The following is a 25329-nucleotide window of genomic DNA, read 5'->3' as shown; positions in this document are numbered from 1 at the left end:
ACGACATCCATCCACTTCCGCTCCCGCAGAACAACCAATCGCAAACTGTTCACCACGGCACGATGGACATCGGCTTTTCGCAATAACTCCACAAAATCGGCATTCCCCAAAATATCATCCGCCCAAGTCGCAAATGCAGTCGGAGGAACAACATAATTCCTGTAAGCAGATAAGCAGTGTGGAAATTCACCACGCTCAACCTGGAACCTCAGTACTGACTTGGGAGAAATAAAACAACCCTCCTCCACCGAAACCTCCTTGTACCCTAACAACGGCTTGTCAACCACTTTCTCAATCTCCGCATCCGCCTCTACTAAGTGCCACAACTTATCACCGCCGCCAAGATAGGGTGCCCGAAACCAGAATTCCGGACTAGGCAAGGAAGGAGGTGGCTTGTCTTTCTCCGTTTTAAGAGATTTATTGGATTTCAAAGCCGCGGAAGAAGCACGTTCCCGCCGTGGTTCTACCACGGTACCGGCACGGCTAGTGACAAGAAGCTTGGGCCGCGCCGTCATTTCTTTCAACCACAATGTATCCGAACCCCAGCACCTGTCAGACAATTACCAAACAAGACAATCAAGATTCAATTTTGCGAGGGAAGGGCGCCACATGCATCCCTTTTGCACCCTTGGCAAGAACAAGAAAGTTTCACTTTTTTTTTTGGGCAAGGGGAGGGAGCCGAATGCATCCCCCTTACACCCTTGGTCCACAACAAAGATTCATCATCAAGGAGGAAGCGCCGTAGCACTCCGCTTACTCCCTTGGCAAAATTACAACTTTGAAATGAACTAAAAGAGGTTACCTCGAAGAACCCCGCCGAAAACTCCTCCCGCCGGAACCCCACCCCGCCGAAACCCCTCCCGCCGAGCCCCCCCCTTTCCCGCCGACACACCCACCTCCCGCCGACACCCCCACCGCCGAAAACTCCTCCCGCCGGAACCCCACCCCGCCGAAACCCCTCCCGCCGAGCCCCCCCCCTTCCCGCCGACACACCCACCTCCCGCCGACACCCCCACCGCCGAAAACTCCTCCCGCCGGAACCCCACCCCGCCGAAACCCCTCCCGCCGACACACCCACCTCCCGCCGACACCCAGTTCCCACCGACCCCCCCCCCTCCCGCCGGGACCTCTACCCGCCGAAACCCTTCCGCCCTCCTTCGGCCTGAAACCCTCTCATCCACCCCTCGGCCGACCCCCCCCCCCTCCCCTCTCCTCTCGGTTTCTCCCTCTCCCTCTCCCCTCTCGGTTTCTCCCTCTTCCTCCTCTCCCTCTCGATTTCCCCCTCTCCCCTTCGGTTTCTCCCTCTCCCTCTCCCCTCTCGGTTTTTCCCTCTTCCTCCTCTCCCTCTCGCTTTCCCCCTCTCCCCCTCGCCCTCGGTTTCTCCTTTTTCTCCTCCCTCACCGAAAGCAAAACAAAAAAAGGAAAGGGGGAAGAGTTATGAAAATAAAGGAGAGGAAAGTAAAGTAATAAGGGAGAAGAGATGTTAAAAAAAAACAACGCCGGATGGGTGGAGGTTGGTTTTAAGTCTTGAGTGAATTCGCGGAGGATCACGCCACCCTCCTAAACTTACTTTTCCTTTCCGGAGTTGTACGATTCGGATATTACTTCCTCCCTATATAAAGAACCCACTTACTTCCTCCAAGACAATCACAATTCCACCAAGTCCAGGAAGTTCACTTTCTCTCTCTAAAAAAAATCCTAAGGCTCCTAAACTTTTCTTTTGGGTCGAAAGTAAAAAAAAAATGAGCAAGGTAAAATGCATTTATACTACTCTTCCTCGCAAACTGAAGAATCACACTATTTTTGGAACGCAAGGATGTCCTTTCATACTCCTAACTCTGATCAGATGTGAATCCTTCCATAAAAAGAGGCCGCAAGGATCCGGTGGATATACAGTACAAGGGGACATTATTGCCCGCACACACTCACCTCGCAACATGAGTACATGCGCGCAAGGGGACATTAACGCGGGCATACGATACACATCACATCCGGACGAGCATCCTACAAAAAAAAAAAAAAAAAAAAAAATCTTCCGGCAAGTCATCCTACGAGGAACGAGGTTCCCTCCGCGATTCAATTATGCCCGCACACACCCACCTCGTGACGTGAGTATATGCGCGCAAGGGGACATTAATGTGGGTATATGATATATCTTGCAACCGGATACACCTTTTCCAAGAACTCTGCCGGTGACCATCTCCTGGAGGAGCAAGGCCTCCTCCACAAGTTTCACCTCCCGGAGGAGCATGCTTCCTCCACAAGATTCACCTCCAAGAGGAGGCATGCTTCCTCCAAGAGTTCACCTCCAGGAGGAGGCATGCTTCCTCCACAAGCTTCACCTCCAGGAGGAGGCATGCTTCCTCCACAAAGTTCACCTCCAGGAGGAGGCATGCTTCCTCCACAAGTTTCACCTCCAGGAGGAGCATGCTTCCTCCACAAGATTCACCTCCAAGAGGAGGCATGCTTCCTCCAAGAGTTCACCTCCAGGAGGAGGCATGCTTCCTCCACAAGCTTCACCTCCAGGAGGAGGCATGCTTCCTCCACAAAGTTCACCTCCAGGAGGAGGCATGCTTCCTCCACAAGTTTCACCTCCAGGAGGAGCATGCTTCCTCCACAAGTTTCACCTCCAGGAGGAGGCATGCTTCCTCCACAAGTTTCACCTCCAGGAGGAGCATGCTTCCTCTACAAAGTTCACCTCCAGGAGGAGGCATGCTTCCTCCACAAAGTTTACCTCCAGGAGGAGGCATGCTTCCTCCACAAGTTTCACCTCCAGGAGGAGCATGCTTCCTCTACAAAGTTCACCTCCAGGAGGAGGCATGCTTCCTCCACAAGTTTCACCTCCAGGAGGAGCATGCTTCCTCCACAAAGTTCACCTCCAGGAGGAGGCATGCTTCCTCCACAAGTTTCACCTCCCGGAGGAGCATGCTTCCTCCACAAGATTCACCTCCAGGAGGAGGCATGCTTCCTCCACAAGTTCACCTCCAGGAGGAGGCATGCTTCCTCCACAATGATCACCTCCGGGAAGAGCAAAGCCTCCTCCACAAACTGCGCCTCCGGAGGAGCAAGGCTTTCTCCAAGAATTCTCCACCCGCGGAGGGGTGAGGTCACCTCCGGGCACCTCACCTCCTATTCGACACTTCGAAGACTCCACGAACTCTTAAAGGCGACTCTATACACCACCCTAGGCCGGGAGCAGGGCCTAGGCACCCCGCTCGGGACCTACGGAGGAATGTGGCTTGGAGGCTAGAGCAAGAGGTTTGTCAAGGAGGACGAGCTTGCCTCCGGCAAGCTCTAACTTGACCGGTCCTAGAGAGAGAGGGGGGCATTGACCGCCATCTGACACCTCGAAAGAAGTATCATACCTACCGTCTGGCACCTCGGAGCTCGTATCATACCTCGCCTGACTCGGCAGATGATACGGGTCTCCATGTATCACCGAAATAGCCTCTGTCGGCTCCTTGGTTACAAACCCCAAGGCCTGACTTGAGACTAAGAGAGGAAAAGAGGTCAACCTCCACTCTGTCCACCAATGGAGATGAGCCCTACACCTGGCTCTCCTTCATCTCCAAGGTTCATATAAAAGACAAGCATTCAATACCGATCAACAAGAATTCAAGGCATTCAATACGCACCTACTCTCCACTGCCATCCCTCTCTCTCTCTAAGTCCGCCCCGAGCTCTCTCCTCCTCCACCTCCGGTGGTTCCCGAGTACCGTTGTAGCAACCGCCATATACCCGGAGGGCGACCTCAGGTACTCTTCCCGCTCCTACCTCCCACAACTTCATCCTCACCGAAATTGATCCACATACATTCTTGCACCATGCAGCAGCTCAGAGCCACCACCACCTTCACAAACCTAATAACCTATTCACTAAGTCCTACCTACCAAAAGAATCATGACCACCGGCCACCGCTCTACTCTCACTTTTAATGTCCCATTTCCACCACCATGCCCACAGTGCCCACACAAGAGCATAAGTAAAATAGTAGGTATGATTCCAAGAGGAATCACGATTCAAACAACTCATCAGCAATAGATTGATGATAATAGATATTCTGAAATTTAAGAGGACTATGAGCTACCCAGATATCGTGAAACAACCACCTAAATATGACAGGAAAAACATGAAATTCAAGGCAAAGGCTTCAAATTGTGTAATTCATACTCCCTCCGTCCCAATTATTTTGCTTGTTATGAGGAAACCAACTTTTTAAGAAGTCAAAGTCCATATTTCCATAATTACCACTTAGGAATGGCAATGGGGCAGATATGGGCATACCCGTACCCGATACTCGAAACCAAAACTCTACCCGAATCCGCCCCAAAACCCAAAGGGGGTGGGAGAGTCTTCCCATACCCAAACCAAACAGAGTTTGGGTAATCCCCGAACCAAATGTTTTGCTTCTGATAAAAAAATATAAAAAAAGGTACCAATAAGAGAGACAGAAAGAGAAATCATTGGCATTTTATCATAAGATTCATAACCGAAGGCATGTTCACTATGGGGAGGAAGAAGAGTTGATGATATTGTTTTTTGTAGAGTGTATGGTATATAAGGGATAGGAGTGGGGGGAGGACGAGATACCCGGAAGTTGTCAAAATTGGGAGCTTTTCAGGTGAAGTCTTATCATCAAGATTTATGTAGGAGTGGTAATTCTATCCTTCTTTGGCAAGCGATTTGGAAAACAACGGCTCCGTTGAAAGTGAATTTTTTGTTTGGTGTGCAAAGCAAGGGAAGATTCTTACCATTGATAATCAGGGCATCAAGAGCCTTCTACTGCACCCACGCATCCTAATCCACAACGGTCCTCTTAAACAACAGCCCTAGAGACACCAGCAAATGCAACATTGTGCATGCGAAGACACAAAGAGAGCAATGAAATGGAGATAGGAAACAAGCAGTGGTACGATGGACACAAATGCATCCTTGGATGCACGTGGGCCCTACATAATGCAAGCGGGCCCCAAGCACATCCAACAGCTCCGCAGACATACAAGTCCAAATCATTTTTCCCAAAAGAAAACTAGAGAAACTTACCTATAATAATTTATAAGACGAGGAGTTAAACCCCCAAAAAATAGGGTTATTAGGCGGGAAGGTCTTTAACATTTTGAAATTAAGTAAAGCAGCCATAGTATAGTGCCATACTTTAATACCATAAAGAAAGTTTGAATAGAACCCAGAAAATTCCTCGTAAAAGCTACAAAAGAGAGAAATTTTGTAGTATTCTGAACCTTTCGTTTTCTTTTTGGCTAGGCATATTATATTATTCTAATAAGTCAAAATGATTATAATGAACTCCTAGCAAGAAGACGACATAAACACTAACTACGGATAACAGATTCAATAGTGAAAAAAAAAACTCACTGAATGCGCCAAGGGTGGGGTCCTTGGGATCCTTGATGGATGAGCAAATGGTGGCAAGGTCTATGTTGGCTTCGTACCTCACATGCCGGTCCTCGTGGAAGAGTCAGTCGTCCCATGTCTGTTTATTAGTCTCCTTAACCGACATTTTAACAATCTCTACTACTACAGATGATATGTGTACATATCTCTATATGTCTAACCTTTTTCTCGACAGAAATACTTGTTGAATGGAAAATGCTTGCTTTCTCTTTGTAGACATAGAAACGTTGACATAAAAAGCAAGCATTTCTGTCTAAAAAAAGGTTAAGACATATAGAGATATATACATATATCATCTACAGTAGTAGAGATTGTTAAAATATCGGTTAAGGAGGCTAATAAACAGACATACGAGGACCGACTCTTCCTCAAGGACCAGCATGTGAGGTACGAAGCCAACATAGACCTCACCACCGTCTGCTCATCCATCAAGGATTCCAAGGACTCCACCCTTGGCACATTCGGTGAGTCTTTTTATTTTCATTATTGAATCTGTTATCTGTAGTTAGTGATTATATCGTCTTCTTGCTAGTAGTTTATTATAATCCTTTTGACTTGTTAGAATAATATAATATGCCTAGCCAAAAAGAAAACGAAAGGTTCAGAATACTGTAAAATTTCTCTCTTTTATAGCTTTTAGGAGTAATTTTCTAGGAGTATAGCTGCTTTACTTAATTGTAAAATGTTAAAGACCTTCCCGCCTAGTAACCCCATTTATGGGGGGTTTAACTCCTCATCTTATAAATTATTATGGGTAAGTTTCTCTAATTTTCTTTTGGAAAAAATGATTTGGACTCGTATGTCATGGGAGCCGTTGGATATGCTTAGGGCTAATGTAGCACCGACATGGATACGGGACACATCACAGACACAACACCAACACTCAAATTTTCAAAAAATGGGGGACACGGGCCATGCGGCACGTCGGTGTATGCATATCGGAGCGGTTCCGGGGACAACTAATTAGACACCTAAAAAACACCTCATAGTTCCTAATCAGATTTTGATGATCCAAGCCACTCAATGTTATCAAAACGTGATTTTAAGGTTACCCGCGAGAAATTAGCAAAAACAATGACTGGGAAAGGCCTGATTTGAGCAGTTTTTAGCTTACATTTAATAAACGGATCAATTAAAAACTGCTCAAAATAAGCACTTTCCAGTCATATGTTTTGCTAATTTCTTGCGGCTACTCCGAAAATCACATTCTGCACACATTGAACGGTTCAGATCATAAAAATTTGATCGGGAACTATGAGATTGAGATTTGGGGTTGGGTGTCCCTTGAACCGCACCATGTGTGTGTGTATAGTCCCTTTCAGGTAAGGGCGTCCTCATTTTAAATAAAATGTGGACGTCCCCTTTTCTCATCTTTCCTTATCAAATTTCAATAATATGAGCTGCTCAATGTGTTCAGAACTTGATTTTAAAAGTACCCGCGAGAAATCAGCAAAAAAAATGACCGGGAATGGCTTGATTTGAGTAATTTTTATTTGAACTGTTCGATAAAAAATAAACAAAAACTGCTCGGATCAAGCCCTTACCGGTCTTTTTTTTTTTTTTGCTGATTTCTCATGGGTACCCTTAAAATCACGTTCTGAACATATTGAGCGGCTCGGATCATCGCAAGTTGGTCGGGAAAGGGGACGTTGTTAACTTAACAAGTTAAGGGTGCTCTTACCTGAACCTTACTACATATACACACACACAAAACTTCAGGTAAGGGCGCCCTCATTTTAAATAAAATGCGGACGTCCCATTTTCTCCCTTTTTCCGATCAAATTTCGATGATCCGAGTCGTTCAATGTATTCAAAATGTGATTTCAAGGATATACCCACGAGAATTCCGCCAAAAAAATGACCGGAAAAGGCTTGATTTGAACAGTTTTTATTTGAACCGTTCGATAAAAAACAAACAAAAACTGTTCAAATCAAGCCCTTCCCGGTCTTTTTTTTGCTGATTTCTCACGAATACCCTTTAAAATCACGTTCTAAACATATTGAGCGGCTCGGATCATCGCAAATTGGTCGGGAAAGGGGACGTCCTTAAATTAACAAGTTAAGGGCGCCCTTACCTGAAATTTTGTATATATATATTCTACGTAGCATCAACACTTTGTCGGAAGCAGCGTACCGGTATCCAACATGTATCTGACTCTTAATCTCATAATGTCATGATTTTTTTTCCAAGATTTAGGGGTTGGACACTCTCCGACACTCTAAGGACACCCACTGGACACTTTAATGATTGTCCATATCCCGAAGTGTCCCTAAAGTGTCTTTTGCGTGTCCAACCCCAAATACTGAAAAATAATTAGGACACTTTGAGATTAAGTGTTCGACACGTGTCCGAAGCATGTCTGTGTCCAACATTGACACTTCGCTCGGTGCTACATAGCTTGGGGCCCACTTGAATTATGTGGGGCCCATGTGCATCCAAGGATGCATCAGTGTCTGTGGTACCACTGCTTGTTTCCAATCAGCATCTCATCGCTCTCTGTGTTTTCGCGCACATGATGTTGCATTTGCTGGTGTCTCCAGGGCCATTATTTAAGAGGACCATTGTGGATTTGGATGTGCGGGTGCAGGAGAAGGCTCTCAATGCCCTGATTACCTACTTGGGACTGAGGGAGTAGAGAGAGTTTTAAGTGCGAGTTTTAGATTAGAAGAAAACCACGCATTCATGTACGCAATTTAGAATTAGAAATCTAGGAAACTAAAGTGAAAATTAAAGTACCTTGGAATTGGATTACCAAATTCATCTCTAAGTCTCTAACACACACACAATACATGTATGTGTGTGTGTATAGAGAGGGGGGGGTGTTGATTTTTGAGGAGAAATCATCGGCTAAGTTAGGGAGAGAGAGAGAGAGAGCCCTAAAACTTAATTGCCTCACAAACAGAACCCTAAGACTGAATTGTGTTACATATGTAGTATATATAGGGGTAATTACACAGTTTTGGTTTGGTTACGGATCGGTTTGGGTAGCAGACGAACCACAACCGAACCAAACCCGTTCGGTTATCTCATAGCCTCCACTATAACCGTACCTACGGGCAAAATTTTGGTTATGGTTTGGGGGGAAAATCAGTTACGGTTCGAACCCATCGGTTCGGTCGAGATTGTCATCCCTACCCACTTAACTTGACTATTTACTACAATTAAAAACTTGAGGGGTAAGATCAAAAGTTTTTCCCTATTTTGGTGATTATTTTTAGAAATGAAGCAAATATTTTGGGACGCCTCAAAATAAAAACAAGGGCAAACAGAACGGGACTGCAAGAGTAGTTCATTATTTCAGCTATGAAGGACATATCAAACCAGCAGGAATAGGTGAAACTACAATTCAAAACTTGAGGGGTAAGATCAAAAGTTTTTCCCTATTTTGGTGGTTATTTTTAGAAATGAAGCAAACATTTTGGGACGCCTCAAAATAAAAACACGGGCAAACAGAACGGGACTGCAAGAGTAGTTCATTGTTTCAGCTATGAAGGACATATCAAACCAGCAGGAACAGGTGAAACATAGTTGAAAGTAAACAGGCCTTGCACATAATAAAAACGGAAAACAAATGGAGAAAACTATGTAGAAAAAGTTGAAAGCTCACACCTGAAAGTGCAGACTATTCAAGCAACGAGCAATTTGCCGAAACAACGGCACCATACAGCGCTGGAATTCTGGCAGCTGAGTTGCTTCTAGAACTTCCTCCAACTCACTCAGAAACATGACTTCCTTTGAACTATTAGTGACTGGCCAATACTTCAATAAACCCTTGATAATACCATCAGCAAGCTTGCAATCTTTCTCCACAAATTGTGAAATGCAGTAAGATAACTGCTGATAATACATAGCTAAACATCTCGGTTCGTGTAAGGGTATTAGAGCCCGAACAAGAAACAATTTGTGTTCTTCCTTGAGTGGCAAAGCAAACCCATTAATGATACTGCCCAAAATATCTAAAAGTTCAGCAATACCATTATGCTTTTCAGTCTCAAAAACAAACGTATAAAATATGTTGTTCATAGATTTTCGGATGAATGGTCTGTGCACCATGAATTTCCCATAGACACGATGTAGTATAGTTTTCAAGTACTCCCTTTCCCTTGGGTCTTCAGAATCAAACAGATCCAACAAATTAAGAACAAAGAAGTGATCAATGTACTTTTTAGCTGATTTCGCATCAGTTTCGGGTGATGCAACAAACCTCAGCAAAAACTCATAAACAATCTGCAAATGAGGCCAAGCAGGATCCATTAAAGGCTCCTCCTCTTCCAAATCATAGGCTCCTAACACTGTGTTTTCGCGTGGCTGAGTAGTAAACGACCTGAATATATTGGCAGATACCATCTTTATAGCTTCTTCCATAACAGTTTCTGCGAATTTCCCGTTCACAGTAGTGATATAGTCCACAAGCTCCAACAACGTTTGTCGCTTGATTTCCTTTTCCTTTAGGTTCTTCGTTGCATCACTGAAGTCAAATACGACACAACACATCTTTAGCTTTCTGATGAACAGGTTCTCCTTCTGAGAACCTGGAACATCACGAAAACTAGGTAGTGCTTCATAAGTAGCAACTGAAGTCCCATTCAGCTTGGAACTCGCCCCGACTGACAATTTATCTACTTGATTCTGTCCAATATTTGATGCCGAATAAAGGGTTGCAAGAGATGTATTGATCGGATTCCCCAATTTCTTACTTCCTATATCACTACTCTTTGAACTGATGGAATTGTCTATAACTGGGGTAAAGGCAGCATGAACTTCTTGATTTTTAGATGACTTTGAGGACTTCTTAGGAAGCTTACTAAGAATATGTTTGAACATAATTGAACTAAATGATCAAAATTAACCCTCTATATAACCAACATAGTATACAACAGAAAGAACATCAAAAGCTAATCAAAACCCATCAAAGACACTTGGGTTCTAATTTTCTCAACAAATGTGTAAACAAAACACCAAGAATCACAAAACCCACATGCCAAAATTACTGATTTTCGTAAGCATAAACTATGTCCATTCTAGAGAAATTGAAAAAAGAATCCATTACCTAGTCTGAAAAAGAAAACCCAGATACAGAAGATGCGAATTCTGAGCCACGGATCAGGCCAAATAATGGTGTCTCAATCTGTTCTCAATCAGTTACAAACAGAAACCCCTGTTCAACTTCGTACTCTTTGACAAAAATGACCGCATTGGCTTCACTTTTCACCTGAAACAACGAGTGGAAAGACACAGACTTTGACTCGGTACTACAAGACACCAGACAGACGGTAAAGCCGCTTGAAATTCTGTGTCAAGTTTTCTTTTCAAAACTTTTCTGTTTTCATGTTTAAATGGACGGAAAGTACTTTGCTTTACTCCGCTTTTTTCTTATTCTTTTTTCCGACTATAGATTGAGAAAGCTTAGGAACATCTTGACAAATTTTTTTTTTTTTCAATTAAAGAAATTAATTAAAGAGAAGTAATTCTACACGGAGACTATAAAATTGATAAGATATTACTTTTTTCATTTTACCTTCCAATAATCGAATTATAATCAATTGTGTGGTAGTAAAAGAGTAATTATTCCATACTTCTGCATCACGTGATGATGCCCTAACTCTTTTCTACAATACATGTATGTGAGCTCCAAGCACTTTGTGATAGAAACCACACAAATGAGTGGTAGAAAAAGAGTTTGAGACATCACGTAGCAAAGCCACAAAAACATTGAATAATTCTGGAGCGAACCCACCAACCAAAAAGGGGTCAATTGTGGTATACTTTCAGTTTGGGTTCCAACCAATCCGGTCCAGTTTTGGACTTTGGAACATTTGTTGTGGGCCCTTGCCCGAATTTGACCGAAATGGTTGGAACCCAACTAGACAGGACGCTTGCCCTCTCATCTCGCTGGGATTAGGGCTGATAAAAGGAACCAAGTTTATTCTAGTTCGTTTGGTGAAGAAACGAATGAATTAAAAATGTTTGTGAAAACTCGTTAAATTTTTAGACCTCTCAAATAAGCTGCAACTCGATTCCTTTGGTTCAGGATGTCATGTAACTAAGCTAGGTTGGTCAGTAAATTAAACTCGAATTTCCATTTGACCGAAAAAAAAAATTAAACTCAAACATATTTTCAAAACTCGTTAATTTATAAAAGTCAAAGCTTGAACGCGGATTCGGTAAGCACCTTTTATCATATCTAATTGAGATTTGTTTATTTATCATTTGGTATATTGTTTAAAAATATAAATAAGTAACACAATAACTTGGCCCCCACTCGATCTCCAAATCTCGACGACTTTCGACAATAACCACTACAAGAACCTCGTCAAACAGTGGACAACAACTTGGCCCCACTCGATCTCTAAATTTGAAAGATTTTTCAAGTTGGCATAAAAAAATAGCCGGCAAAAACAACTACATTCTATTTTCCTAGCGGTGACAACAACTTGGCCCCATTTGATTAGGAGGGCAAAGGTTGAGGGGCGTAAACATTGGACCTCTAGTCTTGACAATCCAAACCACTTGGTATGCCTCAGCCGCTAAAATAGAGAAAATAAGTGAAAAATTATAAATTTGCAAAACGTTTCACGCTCAATGCGATCATTTCTTCGAGATTTTAAATTCTCTCTCGTTACATAGGGATGCGAATTTGAATTTTCAAAATCATCATAAACTCTACTACTTCAAAACAAATTTGACAGTGTAATTCTTCACTTGATATTCATTCGTCTATCCAAAACTAGAATCCTGGAAAACCCCAAAAAAGAAAGCAGCCGCCAACAATTTCTTCGGTGCATCTTTGTTTTTACATTTTTTTTGAATGGCAAAATTTTTTATAATCTTTGAATTTGTTACAAAAACTAAAGGAACAAAAATTTGACAGCATTATATCCCTAAATCTAAATCAATATATATCCCAAGAATAGTTCTATGCCCAAGAATCCGAGACCCATCTCCGAGATTGACAAAAAGCCAACCAAGGAAACACCCAATGAGCCAAGCCCACACTTATATAAGGGCCAAGCCTAGAACCTAAAAGAAAAAAACCCTAACCCCTATAGACCGCAACCAAACCACCGTCCCCCACCGGCCTGTGCATCTTTGTTTTGATGATGGGGTTCATTTTCTTGGTTCTTTCCTTATTGCCTGCATTGTTGACCTCCAAAATTTCCTATTGGTCAATCTTATTCTGTTTTGCTATCCTGGCCAAGGCTGGGAAAATACCCTTAATCAGACGAATACAAGTTACAACGACCGCGATTAAACCTGAAAACAAAGGAAAAAAAACATTCTGAAGTTATTCACATTGGGGTTACATTTTTTAGATTTCTGGTAGGATATATCGTGCATGTTTTTTATTCTCAATTCACTCCCAGTTGCACGGCATACAAACTCTGTAAAAACCTATATAAAAACCTCGAAGCACACTTTCACGAGTCGAGACCATCTGCCGCAAAACTACTCTGGCACTGAAATCTGCATCATTGACAATTTGACATGTACCGAACAAGTTACATTACAGATATGAGCACAAGCAATGGCTGCCATATTTCTGAGGCTAGAAAGAAAAATTCTACAAATTCCCGGTGGGACACCAAAGAGGCAGGTCTTGAGCATGCAAGTATATCGATGAGAAAGGGTATGTAACACAAGATCAGAACCCAGATTCGGTTTTACTGTGTGAGAAAAGGGTATGTGACACTAGTTCAGAACCCAGATTGGGTTTTACTGTCAACAAAAGCTTGGATCGACGGTTCTCTTCCTAGAAAGTCCAATAGGATCTCAACCGGATCCTTTGCTCCTCCTGGAGCCAATACCTGCCAAACAACTCGAAGTTCAGAAACATCGGTTTTGATGTGATTCCCAACAATATAAACTGATGAACGTGTTACGGAAGTAAACAAAAGTATTATTATTCTCCGTCAAAAAGTTTACACATTAAAGTCGATTTGCTAACCTTATTCCTGAATTGCATGCCTGCAAATTGATTGGAAAGATCACCACGAAATTTGGAGGCAAATATATCCGCCGCAAAAACCTACAAAAGCGTCAATACCTTGTTTCAGAAATAAAGAATTCACGAGGCAAAATATTTGATCTTCGATGTTTAGCAGTTCTTTTTCAGTTCGTATTTGGAAAATTATAGCCACGTATTCAAGATAAGACAGGTAGATAGCAGACTTGAAGATAGCAGCGATTCAGAAAACTGAACTCCTACTCTCCACGATTAACAGGGGGGGAAAAAGATTCAAAGAATGCAAAAAGATGGAGTCTGCATAAGGAGGGTTTCAAACCTCGCTCCAAATGCGACTGTAGCAAACAGCTTCATAGCCAATAGCACTCTGAGGGAAACATGAAGCTGGATTTGTTCCTTCTAACATCGGCAGTCCCAACATCACCTGGGGAGAGAAAGAAGAAGTAAATGCAATCATCATAAGCTTCCCTTCCTGTATCCAACCTATAACAGTAATCATTACCTCAGGATGAAGATGTTTAAATAACGCAACCATGTCAACATTTTCTGTGGAATGTATGATCTGATCGAAAAGACCTGGAAAAAAAAAAAAAGGCTTTTCAAGCTTCAATAAAGATAAGAAAACACATCTTGCTATTTGCACTCTGATAGTAAATGAGAATGGGGAAATTTTCTCTGCCACCTATATCGACATCCTATACAGAATCCACAAGTGTAGCATTCACTTTGATTGACAATGGTTCGATGCAATTATTTCGAAGTCCTCCTAATTAACTTAGCAATGTCAAAGCATATCCCCTCAAAGGTCCACTAACAAATTTTTTTAACCATGTCATCATTTCATGAGTGGTCAGGATCCAAACGATGAATTTTTTAACTGTAGTATAGGCATACAACTCGGCAGCATTCAAGACTTCACGTAACAGTGTTGATTAGCAGTTGCTCAATTCAGAAAGTATAATTCTCAATTTTGAGAGAAAGAGAGAGGGAGATACAAAAAGACTTACAATAAAGAATTTCTTGCTTCAATTTAAGTGCTGAGAAGGAACATCGCCATCTTTTAAGTGCTGTACATGTTTCATCCTTGATGGGTTCCGTGATATCCTATAAGTCAATTTCATAACGAGTAATGCATACCTCAAGGGACTCCCTTAAGAATCTTATAAGTAGATTAGTTAATACAGTCTAGGTAATGGAATTCAAATTCTATTGCTTGCTACAGAGACAGGTCACCTGGTTGTCATTACAAATGCACACAAGCATGTGCAAATTAAAGCATGGTCACAAAGATAAAGAAAGCATTCATCTGAAATGGAAACAAGGCTCAAAAGCATTTGTACCTGATGGAAACCAGATAACAATTTCAGAGAGATACTTTCATAACACCTAAAACAAATTTCCCAAAAGGTAGCAGCATGAGTTTTCAATTTTTTCTAATAGAATAAGTAACTGTATGAATAACTACATACCAGTTTTCTAACACCTGAGCAGGGATCTCCACAAAGTCAGGGTCGATCCGAAGTCCAGAAAATCTAGCAAATGATGCACGATTGCAAATATGATGGACCTAAAAGCTCATCAAAGATTAAAATTAATGTCTGCCACTGACATCAAACAACAGAATTACTGCTAAAACAGTAACAGCTCTATTTAGAGTTACTTCTAGAAAGATGGAACCCTGACCCTAGTACAAAGTCTGGGGCAAATCCTATGTATAAGGAGATTAGGACACAGCTAGAAATTCACACACCAAATTATAATGGTCAAATAGAACCAGAAGTTGTCTGTCAGCATGGTGTTCAACCTGTCTAATGGCAGTTTCCTGAAAACCTCTACCAGGTACTTGAAGAAAAGAAACAAACAAATTATTTTTCACCATAGTACATAATCTATGAGCCCCACTGAAGTGCCACCCGAAAAACTCATTCAACCACGTTTGAACCCGATTTGAAGAACTAACATGCATGTTGGTGCAAAACCTCTTCAAAAGCTTTTATCATAATATCCGATGCCGATTTGAAATCTAGTTTGAGGATTCCATGTGGGTTAGACTACTTAGTCGTGACTTAGAAAAGACTTCCTTTTTCGCAAAACGAGCAGGGAAAGTTGCACTTTTACAAGATCTGTAGGAGTTCAATAAACAGTACTCCATTTTGAATCTCATATAGGAATTGTGTCACAGAAAAACATTTTGATTTTCAAAATGGTGTTTACAGGTTCCAGCTTCTAACAAATATCTAAAAATGGTGCATAGTGAGAGCAAACGGGCCTGGAAAAGAATAAAGAAAAGAATCATACGGAAAGGATAATGATCAAACAATAGGTAGTGATAGAAACAAAATATCAATTTAGATCCACAAAGCATATGAAATAGGAATATTCAAGACTCAAGAGGATTGCATTAAATACAAGAGAAATTGAATTGTAAATTCCGATTCCAAACAACTTATTCACGAGGAAGATATCGACATACCACATGGGCAAACTCATGGAAAATATTAACCACTTCAGAGAATCTCAACAACCCAGTGCGACCACCAACTTCTTTTTGAAGCTGAGAAATAAGTAATGCAGCAGGAATCTACAAAGAGAAATCGAGTTTAACTCCTGCACTTTTTTTCTATTTCAAGTTTCGACAGGATATATATGAAGTCCAGCGAGAGAAATTTCTTCAATGCTGATCAAACATGCTTCATAGGCACCACACAATTTGATTTCAACACCAACAAGAGCTTAAACTTCAGTACAGCAGATAATAATGTGTTACTATTACCTTTCGGGCACCATTGACAAAAGAACCATTCTGAAGAGCCACAACACAGGTGTGTCCATACTTTCCCTCCCTGCTTGAAGATGAAACATGAAGTTTATCTGGTTCTAACTTGTATATGCAACCAAAAAACAAACTGAATAACTGACGACCAAGAGAACTAATAAAGCCAGTAGTACTAAACGAACCTGGCAAACATGTCGAGGTAAAAGTAACCCAAAAGTTCACTAGAAGACAAGTCATAAACTGAGTAAAGCTGCACATCAGAGTGCCAAACCTCAGCATCTTCAATTTCTTCGAATCTCAAGCCTGCATGAGCAATGAAAGATTGTAGATATAAGTGATAAGTCAAGTGAAATACTCAACTCAAGCGCTATAAAGTTGTGTGGTTACCAAAAAGGTCTTGGCATATCTTCAAGATCCCTGACATAACCAAAGCGACGGGAAAGTATTGCTTAAGAGCTCCAAAGTCCAGATTAAATTGTTGTTCCTCAACCCTCTTGACATAGTACAACAAATCCTCCACTCCAAAAGGAAAATCCCCTTCCTCTTTTTTCTGGTGCATCAGTAAATACAGATTGCAGAGAAATGAAACACACTTCAGCATAACAAAACATAGACTAATTCTAACTTAAAAACCAACCTTTAAGTCTTTTAACATGGTGAGCTCTCTGGTGGCCAAGTCTGTTAAACTGGCAGAGAGGTCCTCCAAGAACTCAAATACCTGAAAGCAACAGCATCATGTTTGTCAAAAGAAGGGGGGGGGGGGGGGGTTGAAGAATCAGTTTACGAAGGGATTGGTAGGGAAAAATTACCAGCAGTTATGAGATGATAAATCAGCTGAGAAATCAGTATTTCGGATTTAATAAGATATTTCCATTGAACATTTACAGACATTTATGTACTGGTAAAAACTGGAGAAATGAGTATGCAATATAGGTGCAGGGAAGAAATCCTTTTCTTTTGCGTAATTGTGACAAATCTAATCATATACTAATGCAAGCAAAAACTCTACAAACACTTACACAAACTCTCTCACATGGGGTGTGTGTACCTGACCACCAGAGTGGGGCCCACACAACTCATGTGAGAGAGTTTATGCATGTACTTGTGTAATGCAAATGCTTTCTCCTTTATTCTTTTCAATCACCAAAAGTCTGTTTAATTAACCTGTGAGGTACCTCATTTATCAGGGAATATAAAAACATTTTTGTAACGAAAGAATTGACAGGCAGAAGCACAAGCTTTCATTGGCAAGTTGGCAACAAAGGAAACACCAATTTTTCATCTGTCCAGACTCCAGAGATACTTGCACAAGACTTTGAACCTTCAACTTCTCAAATTCAACACAAATATTAGCAACCAGAACTTATGCTGAACGGGTCTAGACGGGTCCTATTGAATATAGCCAATCATGCATTTAATCCAAAATTACGCAGTTCATGTAAAAGAACGTTTTATCAATAAGGTATAGGTGAAAATGTCAGCCTTGGATCACATAATACACTTCCACTCCAAGAATAAATCGTTCAAAAACCAGTGTGACACGCAAGATAATATGAGAAAACGATATAAACATGTACCAACCTTGGAGGAAGAATTTGCCATTCTATGATTAACAGCATAGTCTGCATAGTTTGAGTAGCCAAGCAATCTAGCAATTTTATGGCGCAATTGAACCTAAACGGCACAAAAACAGACCAATGCCGACAAGCTTTCAGGCGGGAACAACCAGGAGTAACAAGAAGTATCAAATACAAATTTCAAAAGTATTAAACAAGTTAGGACAAAGGGAGCATTCAAATGTGAAGGAGAAGCACCCTTCCAAAGGGATTTCGATGATGCGATGATAACATTAGAAACATAATCATCAGAAGGTCAGGAAAGGTGTCTTTTGTTTGGCCTTACCAAGCTTTCCAAAATAGAGAAGTTAACTTCACATCTCCGTCCATAAGCCACAGCTACTATCCTCCTCGTCAAACCTACCTTTGGAGGTTTAAAGAACAAAGTTATCACAATTGTGTTAATTATACAAGGCCAACTGAAAATCATTTCCATAATAACGAACAAAAGGAAAAAGGTTTGCTCTCATGAGCAAAACAGAATTTAGGCAAAGCTGCAAAAGTAATACAATCCGAGCTATGGTATGGACTTCGCTTACAAAATAAGCACCCTCAAGGCACTTCTTCATAGCATGCAGGTTGAGTCTACGAGAAAAGACGTACAAACCATTGATTTAACAGTGTTAAAGCATCCATTCAAAACCAATTGGCAATGAGAGGAAAGGCTGCCCAGGATCATATACTAATTTTGGAGGTTATAATTAACCAATGTGAGACAAATTCCAACAAACAATCAAAGCTTTGGCCAGAGAACACAGATGCGCAGCAAACCAAAGTGCTTAGGCTTGAGCCTAAGCAGTCTCCATCTGGATGCCTTCAGCGTCCACCTTGATTAAACGTCACAACTTCGGAGTGACATTTTTGTGTTTTCTGCTTTTATTGAACTTGTCTATTCATCTTACTATTCTTTCATCTCTCAGAACTATTGTTTTCACAATCTTTTCATTGATTATCCAAGTAGAATGATGCACATAATATATCCTTTCGCTAAGTTGCTAAAGATTGACAACGGAGAATCAATGTGGAAAATGTCATGTCAAATAATCAAACTATACATTTCTTAGGGATATAGACCAAGATACAATCGATGCATCTGCAAAACAAAAAGGGTAATCGGAAAGGGGTTGATAAACTCGGCCGGCAAGCTTTTGGGCAGACAAACAAGGAGAAGTGAATGGAGGGTGCTTCTCAGCTAGTCTAAAAGAAGGGGCCAAACAAACAGATCTGATGTTATACGGACAATGTGTTCACCCAAAATTCCACTCCAAGTTTTCACAGATCTGATTAGCTATCATGATACCATACAAAAGGCTCTAGGGGACTTTTGATCAAGGGATTAGGACTACATGAATACTCAAAGCTGGCAATACAATCAATAGAATAAGATCCAACCAGCACCGTCAAGCAATATACCAATTCGCCACTATCAAATAGTGCATCAGAAAAGTCCCATTAAACTGCAGATAAACTTAATTTAAGGAAAAGCAAGCTACTGCAACTTATGGGTGACCAAATTAACAAAGACCTACGTGGACTATTTGTTGTGCAGTGCGGGCGCATACAATTGCCAGAGGTGATTTTACCTTACAAAGCTCCAGTACAGGTAAAATGTGGTGACTTCTGAGAGTGACTTTGAATTTACCATTTTCAGCTTTGTCTAAGCTCTGCACAAAAAGTTATACAAATGTAAGTTCTTAGACATACCAGTAATCTAAAATTATTGAGTCATTCTTAATCCACGAAGCCAATACGAACAAACAGCGTAGCAAGAAATAATGTGTAAAGATAAAAACTTGAACAAACAATCTAAAGACAAAAGGTGCTTGAACATTCACAGAATTAATAATCCTCATTGTTGCCGATCAAATATATATATCCTCATTGTTGGTATGCTCACACATAATTCAAGCATACTTCAACAATTGGTTAGAACATTAATTTCTTTAGTTACATTGTATTAAAGCACCCAACTCCAAACCAATTGGCAATACGTAGAGTAGCCTCTAGAATATATTAACCAAGCTTATGTGGCTTAAATGAGCGATGTGGGACAAGTCTAACACTCCCCCTGACAGACCAGGTGTTGAGCAATTAACTCGGGCGACAGAGATGACAGAGACTTTCCCACGAGAGGTGATGCCATCCAAGACCTAGCTCTGATACCATTTTAAATTTCTTGGAGGGTTCCAACCTAAAACCAATTGGCAAGGAGTGGAGAGGCCGCCCGGGCTCATATACTAGTTTTAGAGAAGACAATTAACCGATGTGGGACAAATTCCAACACTCACCCGCACATGTGACCCCTGACTCGCACGTGGAGAGGTAAACAAATGATCCATAACTTGGATCACAACAAACAACGGTGCACTTATGGCACAAATAAAGGGGAACAAATTCTCCGAAACCCTAGCTCTAATACCATGTTAAAGCATCCAACTCCAAACCAATTGGCCTCTAGAATATATTAACCAAGCTTGGGTGGCTTAAATGAGCGATGTGGGACAAGTCTAACACATTGCAACATCAAAAGTTACTTTACAGACTTTTGGAGTACATTTCAAATTCATTAGGGCCACTTACAATATATGCAAATATATATATTCAAACTTCTACTTTGAGAGATGCGATGATTTAGTACCAACATACCAAACTGTCAGGTCCTCAACAACGGCAAATGACAAAATCATTGAACACATACTTCAGAAGTTTCCACACAGAAAAACTGCCATTCAAGAATTTTTCTGATTTAATAATGAGAGAAAAATTACATATGCTAACCTTAAGGAACTCTGGTGGAATGCCAACTAGCTCAGTCTCACTAAACAGAAGGGATGCAGTATCATCATTCAGATTGCTGATATATCGCTTACTTAACTCATCTATTTGAACCCTTAATCTCTGCAACTCCTCTCTCTTTGTTATAGTAAGGCCAAGTCCATTCTGTTCAAAGTCTCTGATCTGTCACTGAATATTAAACAAATAAGTACGTTGAAACAGCAGTTGATGCAGAATAGCAGAAAGTTCGCCTATTCAATTTTAGACAATTATCAACATCAGGGAGCAAGTAAGTATACGGCAGTCGGCTGATGGCTGGTAACACAGGTATCCCAAAAGTAAGTGGAAGTTGAAGAAGTACTTTCATAAATGTAGTATGAATGAACAAGTTTCCACAAGCAAACAAAGGGTTGCTTTTGGCGTGAACTTAAAATCGAATTCAATTCCATTCTCAAGATTCTTGACCATGGCATCCCAAAGAAAATAAGAGTATGCACCGCAGCACCAGAGAGACTATGCATCAATAGTGCTTAAAATATCATATCAATCCATATGGCTGGAAAGGAATGCCATTGTGTTTGGTGGAAGTGTAAAGTCTGCAAGAATGTTGATTGAAGCAATCACAGCTGGAATTAGGGCCAGGGTGTGTTCGTGGAAGGCTTATCCTACAACTGCCACAAACAAGGAACTACGCAAGAGATGGGGGTTCTCCCTTAAAGTTTTGGGGAGTGATCATGATTGATACTTACAGATGGTGGGATAGATGTTTTGATGTCTTGTTTCTCTGTTTTTTTTTGCTGCTCCTTTCAGGAGCTGTGGTTTCCTTTCTTTGTTTAAGGATTGAGTCCTTTTGTACATTGGGTTTTGGTTAATACAATTGTCATTTACCAAAAAAAATATCCATACGGCATAATTGCTTCAAATTTCAGTACCAGACATTGGGTGTAGCATTTTGCTTCAGAACTCATCCATTCTCCCCTTGCTGCAAAAGCTTTGATGACACGATAAACATCTTCACGTTTACTGAACCATTTGCATAAAAAGAACAAATTAAAAATTCAGCTGGGTAAATAAGAAACATGATTGTGTAAAACTATCAAATCCGGGAACTAATCTGGTTGTTGAGATTAAAAGATTTTAAATTGTAAACAACCGTGATCGATAGAAAGCCAAAAGGCTGGTGTTTCCTAATGAAAAACACACGCGCGCACACGGACCATTTCCGCCTGCAAGGGTCCGAACCCACGCCGCCTTGAAGCTTAGGGAGACACATGTAGTTTGTGATTGGATGTAACTGTTAAGACAACTCTTTCGAAACCTTTTTCTATGTGATAAACTGTCGTGACGCTAAACTCCTAGCATAATGGTAATAAGTTCTAAGACAGGTAATAACTCAAAATGGATAGAGAACCAACACACACACACACACACACACACAAAAGAAGCCATTAATAGCGGCTATCAGAATTACAACCTAAAACCAATTCCCAGTAGGTGGCATAGCATCAACACTGTGCAGACAGCATAGGAAGCTTAGAAGAATCAATCTAGGACACATCTCTAACACTCCACTGCTAGCGGGGCCAGCTGAATCAGAGACCTCCCCTGTATCACTTCTCGAAGCACCCAAGCTGGGTCCATATAGTCTAGAGGCTACTCCACCTAGTGGTGTCAATTGATTTTTGGCAGGATACCTTCAGAATTTTACATGGTGATACATCCAAATTTTGGGTAGCCCCGCGGGCCTAAAAACTCACAAGTCATACCCCAATCCACCCCCAAAACCTGCACACACCCCGCAGATCTCATTCTCAGATTTTCTGTTTATCTTACTATCACCTCCACGTGCGAACGGACCGCATGCACAGGGAGTCTTATAGACTAAATCCCGCATCACTCCAGCCACCCAAGCTTAGTCCCTATAATCAAGACCGTATTCTACCTATTTATTCCCTTGGGTTAAAGGCTGATGCCTCCAAAGTTCTAACAGCAACGATACTAGACCATTCTATACAACTAGCTGTAGTTGCTCCTGCATCAAGTGAGCTTCTGCAAACATTATTTCAGTTCTTACTGGTATAATACAATGAGAAATCTATAAACACGGACCCAATGCGAAACAGCAAAATCATTCAATGATGCAAGGTGCCGAGCAGGAGGAATATAGAACAGCAAAACATTGTCCTCAAGTTATTATTCTTATGTCTGACCACCTACAGACAGTATACTCAGAACCAGGAATTCATTGGGGAGACAAAAGTTCGGATCAGTCATTGGTACCTCAAAGCATGGTTCCATTGACCTTTGATGACATGCATGAAAATTGATAACTATCCTTCTACTAACAATGGCATTGCCTTTGTTCTTAATATATATTTTCTGCAGATCCTCCAACATATTCACTCATATTTTCCCTATCTTTGTCAGTCCATGCCTTGAATATATTTTTGGATAGAAGAAAAAGGCAATGCGTAAGGTGGAAGTTAGCAACCTTTTCCTTTCCTGGGTGATGACGACGAAGAAGTAAACTGTCAGCATTGGACTACTTCAATGGCCAGGCAACTTAATATGCTTTCTTCTATGAATTTCACCAAAGGAGGACTTTATTTTTTCTCTAATACCATTAGGGTCACTTTGACGTTAGCTACTTAACGGTGTACGCTCAGTCGCTCATCTCATAACAGACCTAGGGTTCACTAAACTAGTGCTGAATCTGCTGACTCTTCTGTTCTCTGTACCCAACTGTCTCCTCTATCTTCTGGAAGTCCCTAAAGCGACAAAAATGGTCTGAAGTGGATAACACAGAACATTAGAAGGACTGAAAGAGTGAAGAGCAAGACGATACAAACATGAAAGAGTGCAGAACCTGCAACTTGAAACATAAGCATCTATTCTCCTCTCCGCTTCAGCGCTTGCTTTGCGCACATCTTCTGAAGTGGATACCAACTTTGGGAAGACACAAGATTGGACCTGTGGGAATTGTTGTGCTTCAAGTTCTGCCAAAGGTAGTATAGTATTTGCATATGTGACCTGAACAATTTCATTTACCCACCATCAGTATGTTAAATAAGCATTAGCAATATCTATTATGGAGTATCTATTACTATTATAAAGGGAACATTCTTTCGGTGTGAAAGTCAATTTTGAGGCTGGCTCACTTTTTTTTCCAAACTACCCCTTTAACTACCTAAAGAAACTGCCAAGAATAAAAAAAATTGCCCCCCATATTTTGCTGCCCCTATACATGGCACATACTTTGTGATAACTTTCAGTAAATCAGATTTTAACTCCCAGCAACAGAAAATTATAATGAGATGATCAAATAATTACAAACAAATATATTATAATCTCTCCAACTGATAGTCTAATGTACTTCTGGAAGTCTTACATCTAATAATACGGGTTAGATGTGTTACTGAAAACTTATAGCTTAAATACACGGGGTATAATACCTTGTCTAGAGGAACTGAAGCAACCGCATCGTGGACCTCCTTAGATTTGGCAACGATACGGTCCGCTAATCTTGAGATCTCAGACCGGGAAATATTTACACGAACATCATACCCCAGAAGATCTGAAGCAACAAAATCAGGACCGATCGTATAAATTACTATAAAAAGCATAAAACACGTCAAACAAGTTACAACTAGACGTCTATACGGCTCCGTTTGAAGATATAAGGATTCCAAATGACAGGATTTGACACTATCATTCAATGAGAAGACCTAATATTGAGATTTTGGAGTTTATGAATCGATTCTGCCATTGATTTTGGAAGCTTTACCTTAATAGTTTTGAAATGACAGTTGACTAGGAGTGATTCGAAGGCTCCGGTCCCTACAAACCCCCCAATTATGATAATATGTCTACTACATTTTAGGTTTTGTGCGTAAAAATTATGAATAAAGGTCCCCTTAAATTTGTGTAGTTGTTATATGAGGATGATATACATGTGATTCGGTCCCCCATATCACGAATCCTGCCCACCTCTCATCTATCCTTTAATCTACTTACACACGTCACCTGTAGTTAAACTTCTTACACTTTTTTTTCAGAATTGAACATCAATAACTCGCGTCGTTCGAAATTCACGTCTATCCAAATGGAACTAACAAGGGAACAAATTTACGAGTTTAATATATTTGCAAAATAGGGAGTGCCTGTGTGTGCGCGAGCGAGCGTGTGTGTGTGTGTGTGTGTGAGAGAGAGAGAGAGAGAGAGAGAGAGAGAGAAGGGGACCTTTCTTTTTGCGACGATTCTTGAGGGCGTTGACCGCGAAGTTAGCGGCTACGGCGAGGAGGGCAGCGGCTCCGGTGATGGCTACGAGGTGATTGTTTCTCTCTCTCTTCTGGTTGGACATCTCTCTCTCTCTCTCTCTCTCTCTCTCTCTCTCTCTCTCTCTCTCTCCCTGCAGGAGTAGCGGTGGTTGGGTGACTTGCTAAAACCCTCTCTCTCTGGACGGAAAAAGCGAGGGAAATTTTCTGTAGATGACGACGGAATTGAAAATTGACCATTGTGACGTCAGACCAGAAAAACAAGTTAATGATAACCATTTGAGGACTGAGGATGAAACTGATTTTCGAGCTACATTTTTTTATCGATGACGTTTCATTTTTAACGTGACTTCATAAACAAAGTGAAGTGTCATCGGTAAAAAAATAGAGTGTGAAAATCAAAATCCGAGAGTCGATATTCACACCCTTTTTTATATTAAATTATTAACACTTTTTTTTTTGTCTTTTAACAAAAAAAAATACACATACTTACTTTCAATAATAAAAAATAA

The 25329-nt window shown here is 41.0% G+C and overlaps 2 protein-coding genes across 2 annotated transcripts in view; both read right to left on the bottom strand.

Moving 5' to 3' along the window:
• Nucleotides 1–10774, bottom strand: part of LOC131310903 (serine/threonine protein phosphatase 2A 57 kDa regulatory subunit B' theta isoform-like) — a 28711-nt gene extending 17937 nt beyond the window's left edge. Inside the window, exon 1 of the mRNA XM_058338162.1 lies at nucleotides 9023–10774. Coding sequence (XP_058194145.1) covers nucleotides 9023–10237 — 1215 coding nt within the window. The 5' untranslated portion in view covers nucleotides 10238–10774. The remainder of the gene's footprint in view (nucleotides 1–9022) is intronic.
• Nucleotides 10775–12836: 2062 nt separating this feature from the next.
• Nucleotides 12837–25012, bottom strand: LOC131311514 (probable thimet oligopeptidase). The gene is made up of 20 exons (XM_058339010.1): nucleotides 24783–25012; nucleotides 23996–24117; nucleotides 23410–23573; nucleotides 21476–21566; nucleotides 20547–20726; nucleotides 19352–19432; nucleotides 18055–18132; nucleotides 17734–17826; nucleotides 16790–16870; nucleotides 16540–16702; nucleotides 16335–16455; nucleotides 16150–16219; nucleotides 15850–15957; nucleotides 14846–14943; nucleotides 14717–14762; nucleotides 14384–14480; nucleotides 13879–13952; nucleotides 13696–13800; nucleotides 13359–13439; nucleotides 12837–13218 (listed from the first exon to the last, which is right to left on the bottom strand). The coding sequence occupies exons 1-20, from the start codon at nucleotides 24901–24903 to the stop codon at nucleotides 13108–13110; spliced, it is 2085 nt and encodes a 694-aa protein (XP_058194993.1). The 5' UTR covers nucleotides 24904–25012; the 3' UTR covers nucleotides 12837–13107.
• Nucleotides 25013–25329: the final 317 nt, after the last annotated feature.

Source organism: Rhododendron vialii, chromosome 12a (assembly GCF_030253575.1).
Source record: "Rhododendron vialii isolate Sample 1 chromosome 12a, ASM3025357v1".
Taxonomy (NCBI): domain Eukaryota; kingdom Viridiplantae; phylum Streptophyta; class Magnoliopsida; order Ericales; family Ericaceae; genus Rhododendron; species Rhododendron vialii.
This window is presented reverse-complemented; position numbering and strand designations above follow the sequence as displayed.